The 12,604-nt window shown below is 33.3% G+C and overlaps 1 protein-coding gene across 1 annotated transcript; it reads left to right on the top strand.

Annotated features, from left to right (window-relative positions):
• Nucleotides 1-4,066: 4,066 nt before the first annotated feature.
• On the top strand, nt 4,067-7,871 carry LOC132287166 (protein NRT1/ PTR FAMILY 2.11-like). Its single transcript, XM_059789689.1, has 4 exons — nt 4,067-4,345; nt 4,446-4,663; nt 5,787-6,346; nt 6,775-7,871. The coding sequence occupies exons 1-4, from the start codon at nt 4,204-4,206 to the stop codon at nt 7,673-7,675; spliced, it is 1,821 nt and encodes a 606-aa protein (XP_059645672.1). The 5' UTR covers nt 4,067-4,203; the 3' UTR covers nt 7,676-7,871.
• The last annotated feature ends 4,733 nt before the right edge of the window (nt 7,872-12,604 follow it).

Here is a 12,604-nt window from a genome sequence, read left to right as displayed (position 1 = left end):
CTTCCTTCAAATCATCCACCAGTCTTGTGGCTAGTGTCTAATACAATAATCATGTGGCCCTCTCAATAATCATCTGAAAATGAAGAATGAGGCATAAGGTGTGAACATGTCATTGATGTCCACCTTAGCTTGAAGCTAAAAAGTATGCATATGTTACAAAACTTTTTGAATTGTTGAGCAGAATTGATATATGATATAGATGGAGTGGACAAATAGTCCACAAACACAGAAGGAAGTTTCAAACTTTTGAGGAACCATTTTGTTGTATATGCCACTGTCACTACTTAGTGATTGATGCTTGCTTTGACCAGATGCAATGTGAAAAGAAAAAGAAAAAAATAATAAAAATAATTCATACACGTGTTTTGAACGAATGGGAGACATAAAAAAATTTAATTGCACTGATATGATATTAGTGATGACATAATATCATCAGTTTATTAAATATTGTCACGTTGTGATAGTAGTCATTAAAATAAAATACTTTCACTTATTTAACATAATATAATTAGTTAATGTTATAAATAACAACGTATTAAAGGTGATGGAAATGTTTTTATGGAGAGAGACCTTTGAAAAGCTGGGTACAATTGGCACTTCATGGTCCTCATCTAACCTTGTGATCTGTCTCACTATTATCTTCAACATGGAGAAATTTTACTTGGTTCTAGAATGATCTTGGGCTAATCACTAATTTTTTTTTTTTTTTTTTTTTTTTTTTTTTTTTTTCATTTGTAAGAAATTCACGCACTTATTTATTCTTGCGGTAACTCGAACCCTCACATCTAATTTGGAAGATAGATGAGATACTATTAGACTATCATCTTTGCTGGCTTATCACTAGTTATTGTTGTTGTTTTTTTTTTTTTTTTTTTTCTTTTTCTTTAACCTAGCAAACAGAAAGGCTTTATGAACATCATAGCAACAAGTACTTGAGGATGAGCACACTTAAAGCAGAGAGACAAATACATGGATCTTTGCGTGATACCTTCCTGATCAGATCTACCATTGAAAGGGCAATCACTAGTTGACACGTAAGCAAATGTGTCAACTTTATGCTAGCATTATTCAACTTTTTACTTGTGTGTTAACTAGTAATTGACCAAGAGTTCCAAGATCATGTAATAATTTCTCCTTCAACACATGTTCTTACAGTGAAAAGAGCTTTTTAACAAAAGTTTATTACTCCTAATATTCATCCCCCGTTTAGTATATAGAATTATTTCCAACATTTTCAACTTGAAAACCAGTATATTTACAAGCAATTTTGATAGCTTGCTAGGAGCTTTACTCTAAAACACTTACTTTGGCTGTTACACAATGGGATGTACTTCAACATCCTTTTTCTTGGAACTACAACTACTAATCACAACAGGAAAAGAAAAAAAAAAAAAAATTACTAATCACAATCTTTCATCTTCAAACTTAGCAGTGGTTCAAGAGATCTATATCTAAACTAGTATAAGTAAATTTTGTCCCCCGTGTTTTTTAGGTGCAATTACAAAACAATTTTTGCACAAATAGTTTCTTTAAAAATCATGCAGATACATAGGGGGGAACAAAGTGAAGGAGAGACCAAATTATTCCCTAAATCATAGAGAAATTAGGAGGCTCAAGCCGGAAAGAAAAACATAAAATATTAAGACAAAATTGGCTCAATACAAGTTGAGGCCTAAGGCAAAGACTCGCCTAAGATTTTGTCTTTATATTTATAAAACGACGTGATTGCACTTTACTTGATATTTTTTATAAATAAAATATGATTATTTTTTGTAATAATTATGATGTGTGAGATGATGGAGTGCATATATAATTTTTCTTCAATTTATTTAGATAAAATAAGAATAATAATAGTCTCTCTCACAATGATACTGAACACATATATAATAAGTAAAAATTTACTCAACTTTTAGGGTCGTCTTTGAAAGAATTGGAAAGGGTGTATTTTAAATAAAAAGATATCTTAAATTGGGCCCACGTTATATTAAATTATAAGTATTATTCCCATTATTACTATGTTTTAGTTTTATATTTATGGTACAAAGAAGTTATAATTTTGAATCTAACAGACTTATGCAATATTTTGGGGTGTCACTATGAGCTATTTTGAGAATTCTTTCTTCTTTGATTCTTGAATATTTTTGTACTGAATTTGGGGCAACTTTGACATAAGGTTAGTACACACTTATTTTCGGTGGACGTGTTCATAGAAGACCACTAATGGATATGAATTGTATCTTAGAATCATAATGTAAAGAGGTGATACGACTTTAAGACAGAGTTTGTATGCCTCTCATTATCCAAGTCAATTTTTCCCTACTTATTTCACTATTATGGTTTTATCTTTTCTTAATTATATTATAAATTTGTTTTGTATTGATTAAATTCCATGAATTATTGTTATACTCATATCTTGTTATTATTCATGATTAATGAAATTTTTGTCAATTCATTGTGATGTATTACTCTTTGATGTACTATTCATTTGTGTAAAGAAAGAAACAATCTCAAAATGGAGCCTTCTCCAAATACTAAAAAATAGTGTACTTAAATAGTAAATACAAAAAAGTTACAATGAGGCCCACATTGTTAGATTGAATTTTTTGTCAGATGGGGCCTACAACATCCATAACAAACAAGAACAGTGACGACAGAGTTGACGAAAGCAACATCAAGCTAACTCAAATCCACCAACAAGTCCACAAACAACTCAGTGTTTATGGATTACTTTTCTACGAGAGTTAGTTGGCTTTGAGTCATAGTTTCACTTTATAGTCAATCATAACACTTCAGAACTGAAACTTTCAGTAAAATGGTTTAATTTTCTAGAAGAGTTAATTGGCTTTGAGTCATAGTTTCACTTTATTGTCAATCATAACACTTCAGAACTGAAACTTTCAGTAAAATGGTTTACTGTACCCAAGAGTTGGCTTTGGGTCAATTTTAAATTCAGTCGACCAACACTTCTCTACATTATTTTGTATACACCAGTTTTAATATGCTAATATATATGCTTTAAAAATATAGTTTATCACGATAAAATGTGACAGTGTTTTCTATTCATATACAATTTCTTTGCTTATTTTCATGTTTGTAAAAGTGGGAACTGTGTTTTATGATTGTAAACATGGGAGTTATTTTTTCATGTTTTTGTAATTTGGAGTTATTTTCTTTCTTCAAAAGCTATTTTCCTAACTATTTGAGATTGGTTAAGTAAATCTTATATTTTGCATTATAGACTATTTAAGGCCATGGACATATATCAATACACGACGTATTGACCGGTTCATAATTTTTTTTTCAAAAGTCTGCTACCGTTACACACCTCCATGAACCGATCGATTTGGCCGATTACATCGATATTCATCTGAATCAATTACAATGCGACCGATACGACAATTACGAGCTAAGGTTATCATGTTCTTCTTGCTCATCTCACTAACTGGTTAAGTTTGGTCCCTAATATTATTTAGGAACTTTTGAGTAAGAAAGTGTCATCTTAAATTCAATTCTGAAACTTTTTGTCCTTGACTGATTGTTTAGCAATCCGATCATACATTGAAGAGTAATTTTGGAATTAGATGAAAAGTCTGAGTCATGTGCATCACCATACCACCAAAAAGAGGATTTCGACGTCTGGAGGGGAGCAAAGTGCTCATTTTCAGAACTACTATAATTAAGTTGTTCACTTTTTTACTTGTTTGTTTAAACCTAGGGGGTTATTTTGTACTTTTGCCTAAATTCAATTATGAAGATTTTTGTCGTTGGCCGATTGTTTAGGGAACCTTTTGAACCACTCATGCAGTGTTCTGTCTCCTAGTGAGCTACCACTTCATAGTGCGATCCCACACGATTTCAAATTGACCCTAGTGGACAAGGGGTGCTTTAACTCTGTGTGTGTGTGTGTGACAGAGAGAGAGAGAGAGGAAGAGCGATGAAGTTCCAATCTGAAAGGGAAAAATTTGAAAAAAAAATAACCAGAAAAAAAAAAATTAAATAAATAAATTATACAGAACAGAGACAGATGTGGTGGTTAGTGTGGCTTGGGATATTTAAAGGTAGAGAGAGACGTATGAAAACGTTTTTACTACTGCAAGAAGAGCAAGAAATGGGCTACTAAATGAGTATACGACTGTTTTTCTTGGTGAGTGGTTTATAGCTGATACTATATTTATTTCATCTTCACAACTAAAATAGTGAACCATGCAAGTAAGAGAGGAGAGAGAGAGAGAGGCCATGGAGATGAATGGAAGAGAAACAGCAGAAAATAATGAGGAAGCTATTACAACTACTGATGAGCCTGAGATTAACTACAAAGGAATTAAGGCCATGCCCTATATTATAGGTTTGACAAAGAACTAGTTTTTTTTTAGTTCATAAATAGCTAAGAAAATAAAATAAATATTTAATTCTCATTTTCTGTTTGATTTGTACATCAATTTCAGGAAATGAGACCTTTGAGAAGCTTGGAGCCATTGGCACCATATCCAACCTCTTGGTTTATCTCACCTTAGTCTTCAACATGAAAAGCATCACAGCTACAACTATCATCTACATCTTCAATGGCACCACCAATTTTGCTACTTTACCAGGAGCTTTTCTCTGTGACACTTACTTTGGTCGCTACAAGACGCTCGGATTCGCCTCAATCGTCTCCTCTTTGGTACCTTTTTTACTACTTTCACTATCCTCAAATTCTCAAACTCTTCAATACTTAGCACACAAAATCACATGTACTACTACTGAAGTTGCATATATGTGACCGGCCGGGGTAATAGTGAATTTTTTAAGTAATTCCAGTAGGGGCAATTGCCCCCACCGACTTAAATACTGGTCGGTGCCTAATTCCTTATATCGCGTTCCTAGACATGGAGTATGTAGATTGTAAAGTAGACTTTGTCTTCACCCTTTCTATGTTAAAATCCAAGTTGGGGTGTTGTGACTATGTTACTATTTCCGGAAATAAATGTCAAATTAAACAATAGTTTTTTTATTTGACTATAATCAAATTCGACTAGATGTTAGACATAAGTAAGTGGGGAATAAGAACGAATAAATGCTGGGGAAATAAAAATCTAGGAGAGATTCTTCGTCTTACTAGTCTTCGACACTAGAAAGGGGTGTAGTGATTAACATGAACTTCAGAAACTTATATATGTATATATCTTATACTACCCCTCAGTCACTCATTCTCAATTTCATTAACCAAAGGGAGAAAAAGATGACAGCAATAAGCTGCCCAAATTTTGAAAAAATGACTCTAGTAATAGATAACAAAATTGGCCAAGTCCTATGACTCAAACCCCAAGGGGATAATCTAACCACAAAGATTCTCACCTCGCATCATTCCCGCTAATTGCCCGGTGCATGCAGGACACCGGATTGCATATGTCTGGTAGTGGATTACGAGGTGCTCTAAGCGACCTGACACCATCAAGAGCTATATGGTTAAGATCCCTCTAGTGTGAGAACATCTACTTCTATTGCTTCTTGCTTAGTTATTTCTCATTCGCTAACTCATGAATGAATGATTTACTCTCTATTTTTTTTTTTTTACACAAATAATTAGCCTACTACTAGCATTACAATGCTTCATTCTCAAGTTTATCAATGGTTGGCACCCAAACTGATATGCACTAACCGAGATTGATTAACATGAACTTAGAATCTTATATCATATCTACCCTCAATCATTCATTCCCAAATTTCACTAACAGAAGTAAGAAAAATATGATGCTAATAAACACCCCAAATTTTACTTATCTCTTGTTCCTTTCTCTTTGAAGGGGTTGATTGTAATAGCACTAACAGCGGCAATCAAGAATTTGCATCCTCCTCATTGTGGATCAGAAGATAATACCAAATGCATCGGACCAACACCGTGGCAATTGGCATTTTTACTAACCGGATTTGGATTGATGATAGTAGGGGCCGGTGGCATTCGTCCATGTAACCTGGCGTTTGGAGCCGATCAATTCAATCCGAAAACTGAATCTGGGAAAAGGGGTATCAATAGCTTCTTCAATTGGTACATGTTCACTGTAACTTTCGCTCAGATGGTATCGGTCACAGTTGTCGTCTATATCCAAACCAATGTGAGCTGGGCTATAGGCTTAGCAATTCCTGCACTTTTTATGATGGTGTCATGTGTGCTCTTCTTCATGGGTACAAAAATATATGTGAAAGTGAAGCCTGAGGGTAGTCCCTTGACTAGTATAGTGCAGGTTATGGTGGTGGCGGTTAAGAAGAAGAGATTAAAGCTACCAGAGCAACCATGGCTCTCTTGTTTCAATTATGTGCCTCCTAAGTCTATCAATTCCAACCTTCCTTACACAAGTCAATTCAGGTATTCATCTCTCAACTGTTTGACATATATACTAGTCAGCTCACTAGCTTTAGTGGTATCTCTTGCCATGGCACCAGGAAATGTGTAGGCTTGAGTATTTTATTCTTTTTGGGCTTATGTTTGCTAATTTTTGTGAATCACATGCATGAACCAGCCTAGCTACCAGATTCTCAGTTTGTCCTGTCTATAACTATGTCTTTCTAGAAATTACTGCGTTTTTTTCCCGTTTGTGTGTGTGTGGGTGGCTGATGTGTGTGTTTTGTCTATAACTCTAATATGTCATCAGATACAGAATTTGTCTCTGAATCCATTAGGTTATCACTATTGAGCACAGACAAATTGTTCCATAACTCTTTAACTTCTGACTTATTAGATCTCCAAATACAAAACAAGTCTCCTAAAGTTAACGAAAATGACTATGCTAGCAGATTCCTCAACAAAGCAACCATAATAGAAGAGGATGATCAAACCAACCCAGATGGATCAGCAGCCAATCCATGGCAACTTTGCAGTATACAGCAAGTGGAACAAGTGAAATGTGTGCTCAGGGTGATCCCTATATGGGCTGCAGCTATTTTGTACTTTGTTCCTATAGTCCAACAGCATTCATATGTAATTTTCCAAGCCCTTCAATCCAACAGACGGCTCGGTAACAGCAATTTTAAAATCCCAGCCGCGTCGTACCCTATCTTTTCAATGCTGAGCCTCACTATCTGGGTACCCATCTATGATCGGATCCTAGTCCCGTCGCTTAGAAAGCTCACAGGTAAAGAAGGTGGCATCACAATCCTCCAAAGAATGGGCATTGGCATAGCCCTCTCTGTACTTACAATGATAGTATCTGCCCTTGTTGAAGAGAAGAGGAGGATGTTGGCTCTCACCAGGCCAACATTAGGAATTCAACCGCGAAGAGGTGCCATTTCATCTATGTCGGCTTTATGGCTGATTCCTCAGCTCACGCTAGCCGGACTGGCTGAGGCATTCACTGCCATTGGCCAAATGGAGTTCTACTATAAGCAATTCCCAGAAAACATGAGAAGCTTTGGTGGGTCATTCTTCTTTTGTGGCATGGCGGCAGGTAGCTACACGAGTAGTTTCCTGGTGTCGATAGTTCATCGGACAACAAAGGGTGCTGCAACCGGCAATTGGTTGCCTGAAGATCTTAACAATGGGAGGTTAGATTATTTCTACTACCTGATTGCTGCTCTGGGAATCGTAAATATGGGCTACTTTTTAGCATGCACTAAGTGGTACAAGTACAAAGGGACCGGAGACAATACCATTTCAGTGGAAATGGAAGCAAAGAAATTTGATAAACCTCTTGTTTAGTTCACAAGTTTCACGTGACATATAATATTTGCAGAAGGTTGTATTTCCCACCCTAGTTTTCATGTTCAGATTTATATGCCTTGGTATAGCAAATTCCTATTTGGATTATAATGACATATGTTCCTGACATATCTGAAATATTTGTGATTTATATAATTGGTGAATTCAATGTATTATGTTTCGATTCATTATGGAATTGATAGTGTCCACTTAATTACAAGAAACATTTATATATGTATGTGATGGCGATCAATACATGAAGCTATCACATACATGAAGATAAATAGTAATCATAAGTTGTTCATAGTCTGTAATTATGGATGGACTCATTATTAACTAAGACTTGAACTGGATCTGCGTTAGGTTGAAATATATTGCGAGAGCCGTCGTATGTAATTGCTCCCTTTCACTGTCATGGCATTTGAGTCTTAAGCATAAGAGAAGTATAGACTCTTTTATTAATTAGTAATTACTTTGATTTGTTCGGCGGAATCTTCGGAATCCATAAACCAGCACTTTGGGTAATTATGTAATTAATAGTTAGAAAGTTATATTTTCAATATTTGCATCATTGCTACTTGTATTTATTTTGTATTGATTATGATTGATCACAAAGTAAATTCGAAGGCCTTTGTGTGTTTTTAGACAAAATGATTTATTATATATTTATTTATTTAAATTATTAGTTTTGTCAAACAAATGTTTTATTGTGATCAAGCCGGAAATAATCAAAAGTACCAAAATAAATATATTAATTAAGTAATCGGATTGATAACTTTATTTATCCGATAACTAATTATGTATAGAGGGGTCAAAGTGCAACATTGACTTAGAGGTTATTTATTATTTAATTGGAGTTCAATTAATTTCTTTTAATGGAATAAAAATCAATTTATGAATTAATTGAATTGGGTTTATGGATCGGGCCAATTATTAATTCATTATAACTAAGAAAATAATAAGCCCAAATGATTCTCACTCATAGCCCAACTTGATATTGGAATCCTATTAGATTTGAGATATATGAATTAGAGATTGAGAATGATTTATTATTTCCTTTTTTTATCTTTATGTTACCTATATATACATGGTCCATGTATATTTTATGGGTCACTTTTGGAAAAAAAAAAAAAAAAAAGAATATATTTTTTTGCCTCTCTCTAGAATTTTAGAGTTAGTATTCTCATCTAATGGAGGCTCCCACAAGCCTAGTTTTCCAAGGTCGTTTATGGAGGCTTATGGGTAATTCCTAAAGGCTAGACCATTACCAAGAAAATGGAGATCCAAGGAGAATGCATCTAAAAAAGGGATCTACAATAAGTGAGAACATCCACTTTAGAGGAGAAATCTAAAGTTTACTCAAATCTTGATGTAAGTTTTCTATCTCTAATTGAATGTATCATCATGTTCTTCATGCATAAAACTTGTCTCTACACATGAATCAAGATCTTTATTTAAAAATCCCTTATAAATTTTAAAAACTTCCGTTTTCCCAACAGTTGTATCAAAACTAGATTTGATTCATGTATAAAGTTTATTTTTTTTTATTGAAGAAAATCATCATTCATGGATCCAAATTTATATATGCAAATGTACATATTAATATTTGATCATGACGTATGTATATTTGTGATTGGATGATATTGATGTATGTTTGGGTCATGGATGAAGCTTATAGGTTTATTGAATATAATTTTATCTTTAAATGAATGTAATTAAGGCTTTGATTTTGCTATATGAAAGTTCAATTATATAATTTAATTTTTTTCCATTGTCTTTCAAGTGTAAAGATTTTTTAAAACCATGTAATCTTCATCAAAGAATGTTGTGAAGCTTCAAGAAGGTCCAAGAGGGTTAAATTAGGCTTCAGGAATTTTCTGAAATTTTTTAAAAATTTTCTGGGATTTTTCTTAATTTTTTAAGGGCTTAATTTAATTTTTGGAATTTTTTAATTAATTTTCTAAATTTTTTAATTAAAGAATTTTTTAATTTAATTTCTGGAATTTTCCAACTAATTTAGATTTTTTAAGGGTAGCGCCAAAAGGGAAGCCGGCCAATCCAGTGCTTCACGGTGCACCAGAATTAGGTGTAACCACATGCACAGCCATAGGATCTGATAAGCGAAGAAGAAACGATCAGGTGTGACGTAGCAATGGTACAACCTCATCAATCTGGCGCGTGAGGAACACGCGCCAGCCTTTAACTGATTCTATTAGCGCGTGGCAGCGCGTGTAAGTGCGTGCCACGCGCTTGCTCACTCTCCAAGTGAGTGCTATGCATTGCCTCACTCTCTTGGCGCGTGGAAAGCGTGTGTGAGGCGCGTGGTGGCGCGTTTGGGCACATGGGAAGTGATTTGACTCCTACATGTGCGTAGGACCTTATGGTGGACCTCCAAACTTGTTTTAATGATTATTTTGTGCTGTTTTTATTCATTGAAGAGTGAATTATTGCCCCAAAGAGGATTTTCAAGTTATTCTCCATTATTTAAAAATAGTAGGAGTTTAATGGGGTGCAATAATTATAGCACTTAGTAATTATTTAGTTTTTAATGTTGAAAGCTAAATCCATTAGCCATTTCATATATTTGTTTTTGTCAGTCATTTATTTATTTATGTGGTGTATGAGATGAATGCAATAATTAATTGCTGATTATAATTGTTCATGCATTGGATCCATGATTTTTATTATCTAAATGACTTTATTTATATTAATTAAATTATGAAAATTAATTGGATTTGATTACTAATTAATTAGAGGGCATTTATTGGGAAATGAAAAATTATTTTTGGAAATTATTTTTAAAGTGTACCTCAAATTATATATTAGTGAATCATTTAAAAGTCTAGATAATTTCTAAATTTAATTGGATTAAAATTAAGGCGTTTTGCATGTATTAAATCATGAATTGAAAACCCTAATAATAAATAATTAAAAATTGAGTGGGAGCGGGGATTTTTATACATTACCCCATTGCCTTCGTTATTATAACCATTGTAATTAGATCTTCAAAAATAAGGCCCTACGCATAATTTGAAGAGTCTGAGATTACAAGAATGGTTGTCTCATGAAAATAAAATTATTAAATGTTTATTGTAATTAGATCTTTAAAAATAAGGCCCTACGCATGATTTAAAGAATCTAGATTATAATGACAAGATATTTAATGTTTTATTTTTCGTTAGAGTATTAATAATATTATACGCTCAATCTAAAATCAATAGTGTTAGCTCCCCAACGGAGTGGTCTACACTAATTGATTTTTAAAAAGTTAAATATAATCGAGAATCATTTCATATATATAGATAAGGCATTGTCTGAAAAGATATGGAAATGATGGGATTTGCTCGCCAATAGTAATAATGAACTTCACCAACCGAAAAAGTTTTTGACATATTGTTTATTCGATTTTTCATGCAAAGTGGTTAATGGACCCACATATTATTATTTTAATGAAAGTGCTCGCCTAATAGCAAATGAATCTCAACAATAATAATAATGAACTCCTCCATTAGGATAAATTAGTGGCATATTAATTGTGTGATTTATTATGCTACAAAGTTAAGGAACCCGCATTAATTAAAAGGGATTGTTCACCAATAGTGATAATGAACTCTTATTTTATTGAGATTTCTTATACTATGTGGTTGACAAACTCATTTTAATTTTAAATATACATGATAGAATTAATAATTCACCTTGTATATTATATGAATGCATTTATATTCAGATATTATGTCTAATCTATTTTAATCTGCTTGCTAACATATTCAATGTATTTGGACCTCATTTATATTGACTGGAAAAGGAATTTAGATATTTTATTCACAACGTAAGGGTACAAAATGTATTTGCTACTCCTATACCTAATCCTTTTATTTTAAGATATACAATTTGACATTAATGCTTTTAATAAGTGAAATAAGGCAAATGATATGACTTGATCCAATATTCTAGAGTTTATCTTGAATACGCTCCAAAACTAATATTTGCATTATTTTATTTTCATCAACCATCATGCTAAATGTCAATGAGATGTTTTGGTGAGATTAGATAGAGTGTATGCCTTATTACTGTGTCAGACTTGAATACCATTGAGATAGCCTAAGGAACTCCAGTAAAAGATCGTATTTTGAAAATGACTGTTTATTATTTAAAAATTAACTGGAGGTCAACAAGGCTGATTTGGGTGATAAGTTTCAAGTTGACATGATTATTGCTTTGTTACCAAATTCGTTCTGCTCTTTGAGAGTGAACTAAATAAGGAATCAGTTTGAGTTCATACTCGCTAATATTCTTATAGAGTTGGTAACATATGAAGGGATAATCAAAAGTATAAGCGTTCCTATCAATCTAACCTAGTCTATACCATCTTCTTCTAGGCCAAGTGGAAAGGTAAATGAAAGAAGAATGATGATAATAGGATTAGGTTAGCACAAAACATGGGTATCCAAAAGGTTAAAGGAAATAAGACAGTGTAAGTTGAGGGCGAAGGAAATTGTTTCTTTTGCGGCTAACTAAGACACTAAAGGGCGAAATGTCTAAACAACGACGTGGCATAGGAAAATATATTTAATCATTGAGCCATGTTATGTAGTTGTATCTATTAATTCCTGATGGATAGATTCTGGAGCCATTAAACATGTTTTCAATTCATTGCAAGGATTTCAGGAATCCAGTAGCCTCAATGATATGGATATATATTTGTCTTTTGACCTGATGCCAAGGTTGCAGCTAAGTCAGTAGGAGTATTACATCTGAAATTAGAATGTATGAGGATGTTAGTATTCGAGAACTATCTTTATGTACAGATGTTAGACGCAATCTCGTTCTTGTTTCACTTCTGGTTTATAAAAACTGTGTTGTTTCTTTTGGTAAAATTGTTTTTATAAAATTGAATAGATGTGCGATTGCTTCTGGTGCATTGAAGAT

This window comes from Cornus florida, unplaced genomic scaffold (assembly GCF_030987335.1).
Source record: "Cornus florida cultivar Cherokee Brave unplaced genomic scaffold, ASM3098733v1 CherokeeBrave_3.0.0_Hap2_Chr11, whole genome shotgun sequence".
In the NCBI taxonomy this organism is placed as follows: Eukaryota; Viridiplantae; Streptophyta; class Magnoliopsida; order Cornales; family Cornaceae; genus Cornus; species Cornus florida.
Note: the sequence above shows the minus strand (reverse complement) of the source record. Positions and strands in the feature narration are given on the sequence as shown.

What these genes read in the sequence shown, in the direction of transcription:
- LOC132287166 (XM_059789689.1), top strand. Translation starts at nt 4,204, where the DNA reads ATGCAAGTAAGAGAGGAGAGAGAGAGAGAGGCCATGGAGATGAATGGA. An exon ending in GGCCATGCCCTATATTATAG is followed by an intron (nt 4,346 to 4,445) that starts GTTTGACAAAGA and finishes CATCAATTTCAG; the next exon opens with GAAATGAGACCTTTGAGAAG. An exon ending in CCTCAATCGTCTCCTCTTTG is followed by an intron (nt 4,664 to 5,786) that starts GTACCTTTTTTA and finishes TTCTCTTTGAAG; the next exon opens with GGGTTGATTGTAATAGCACT.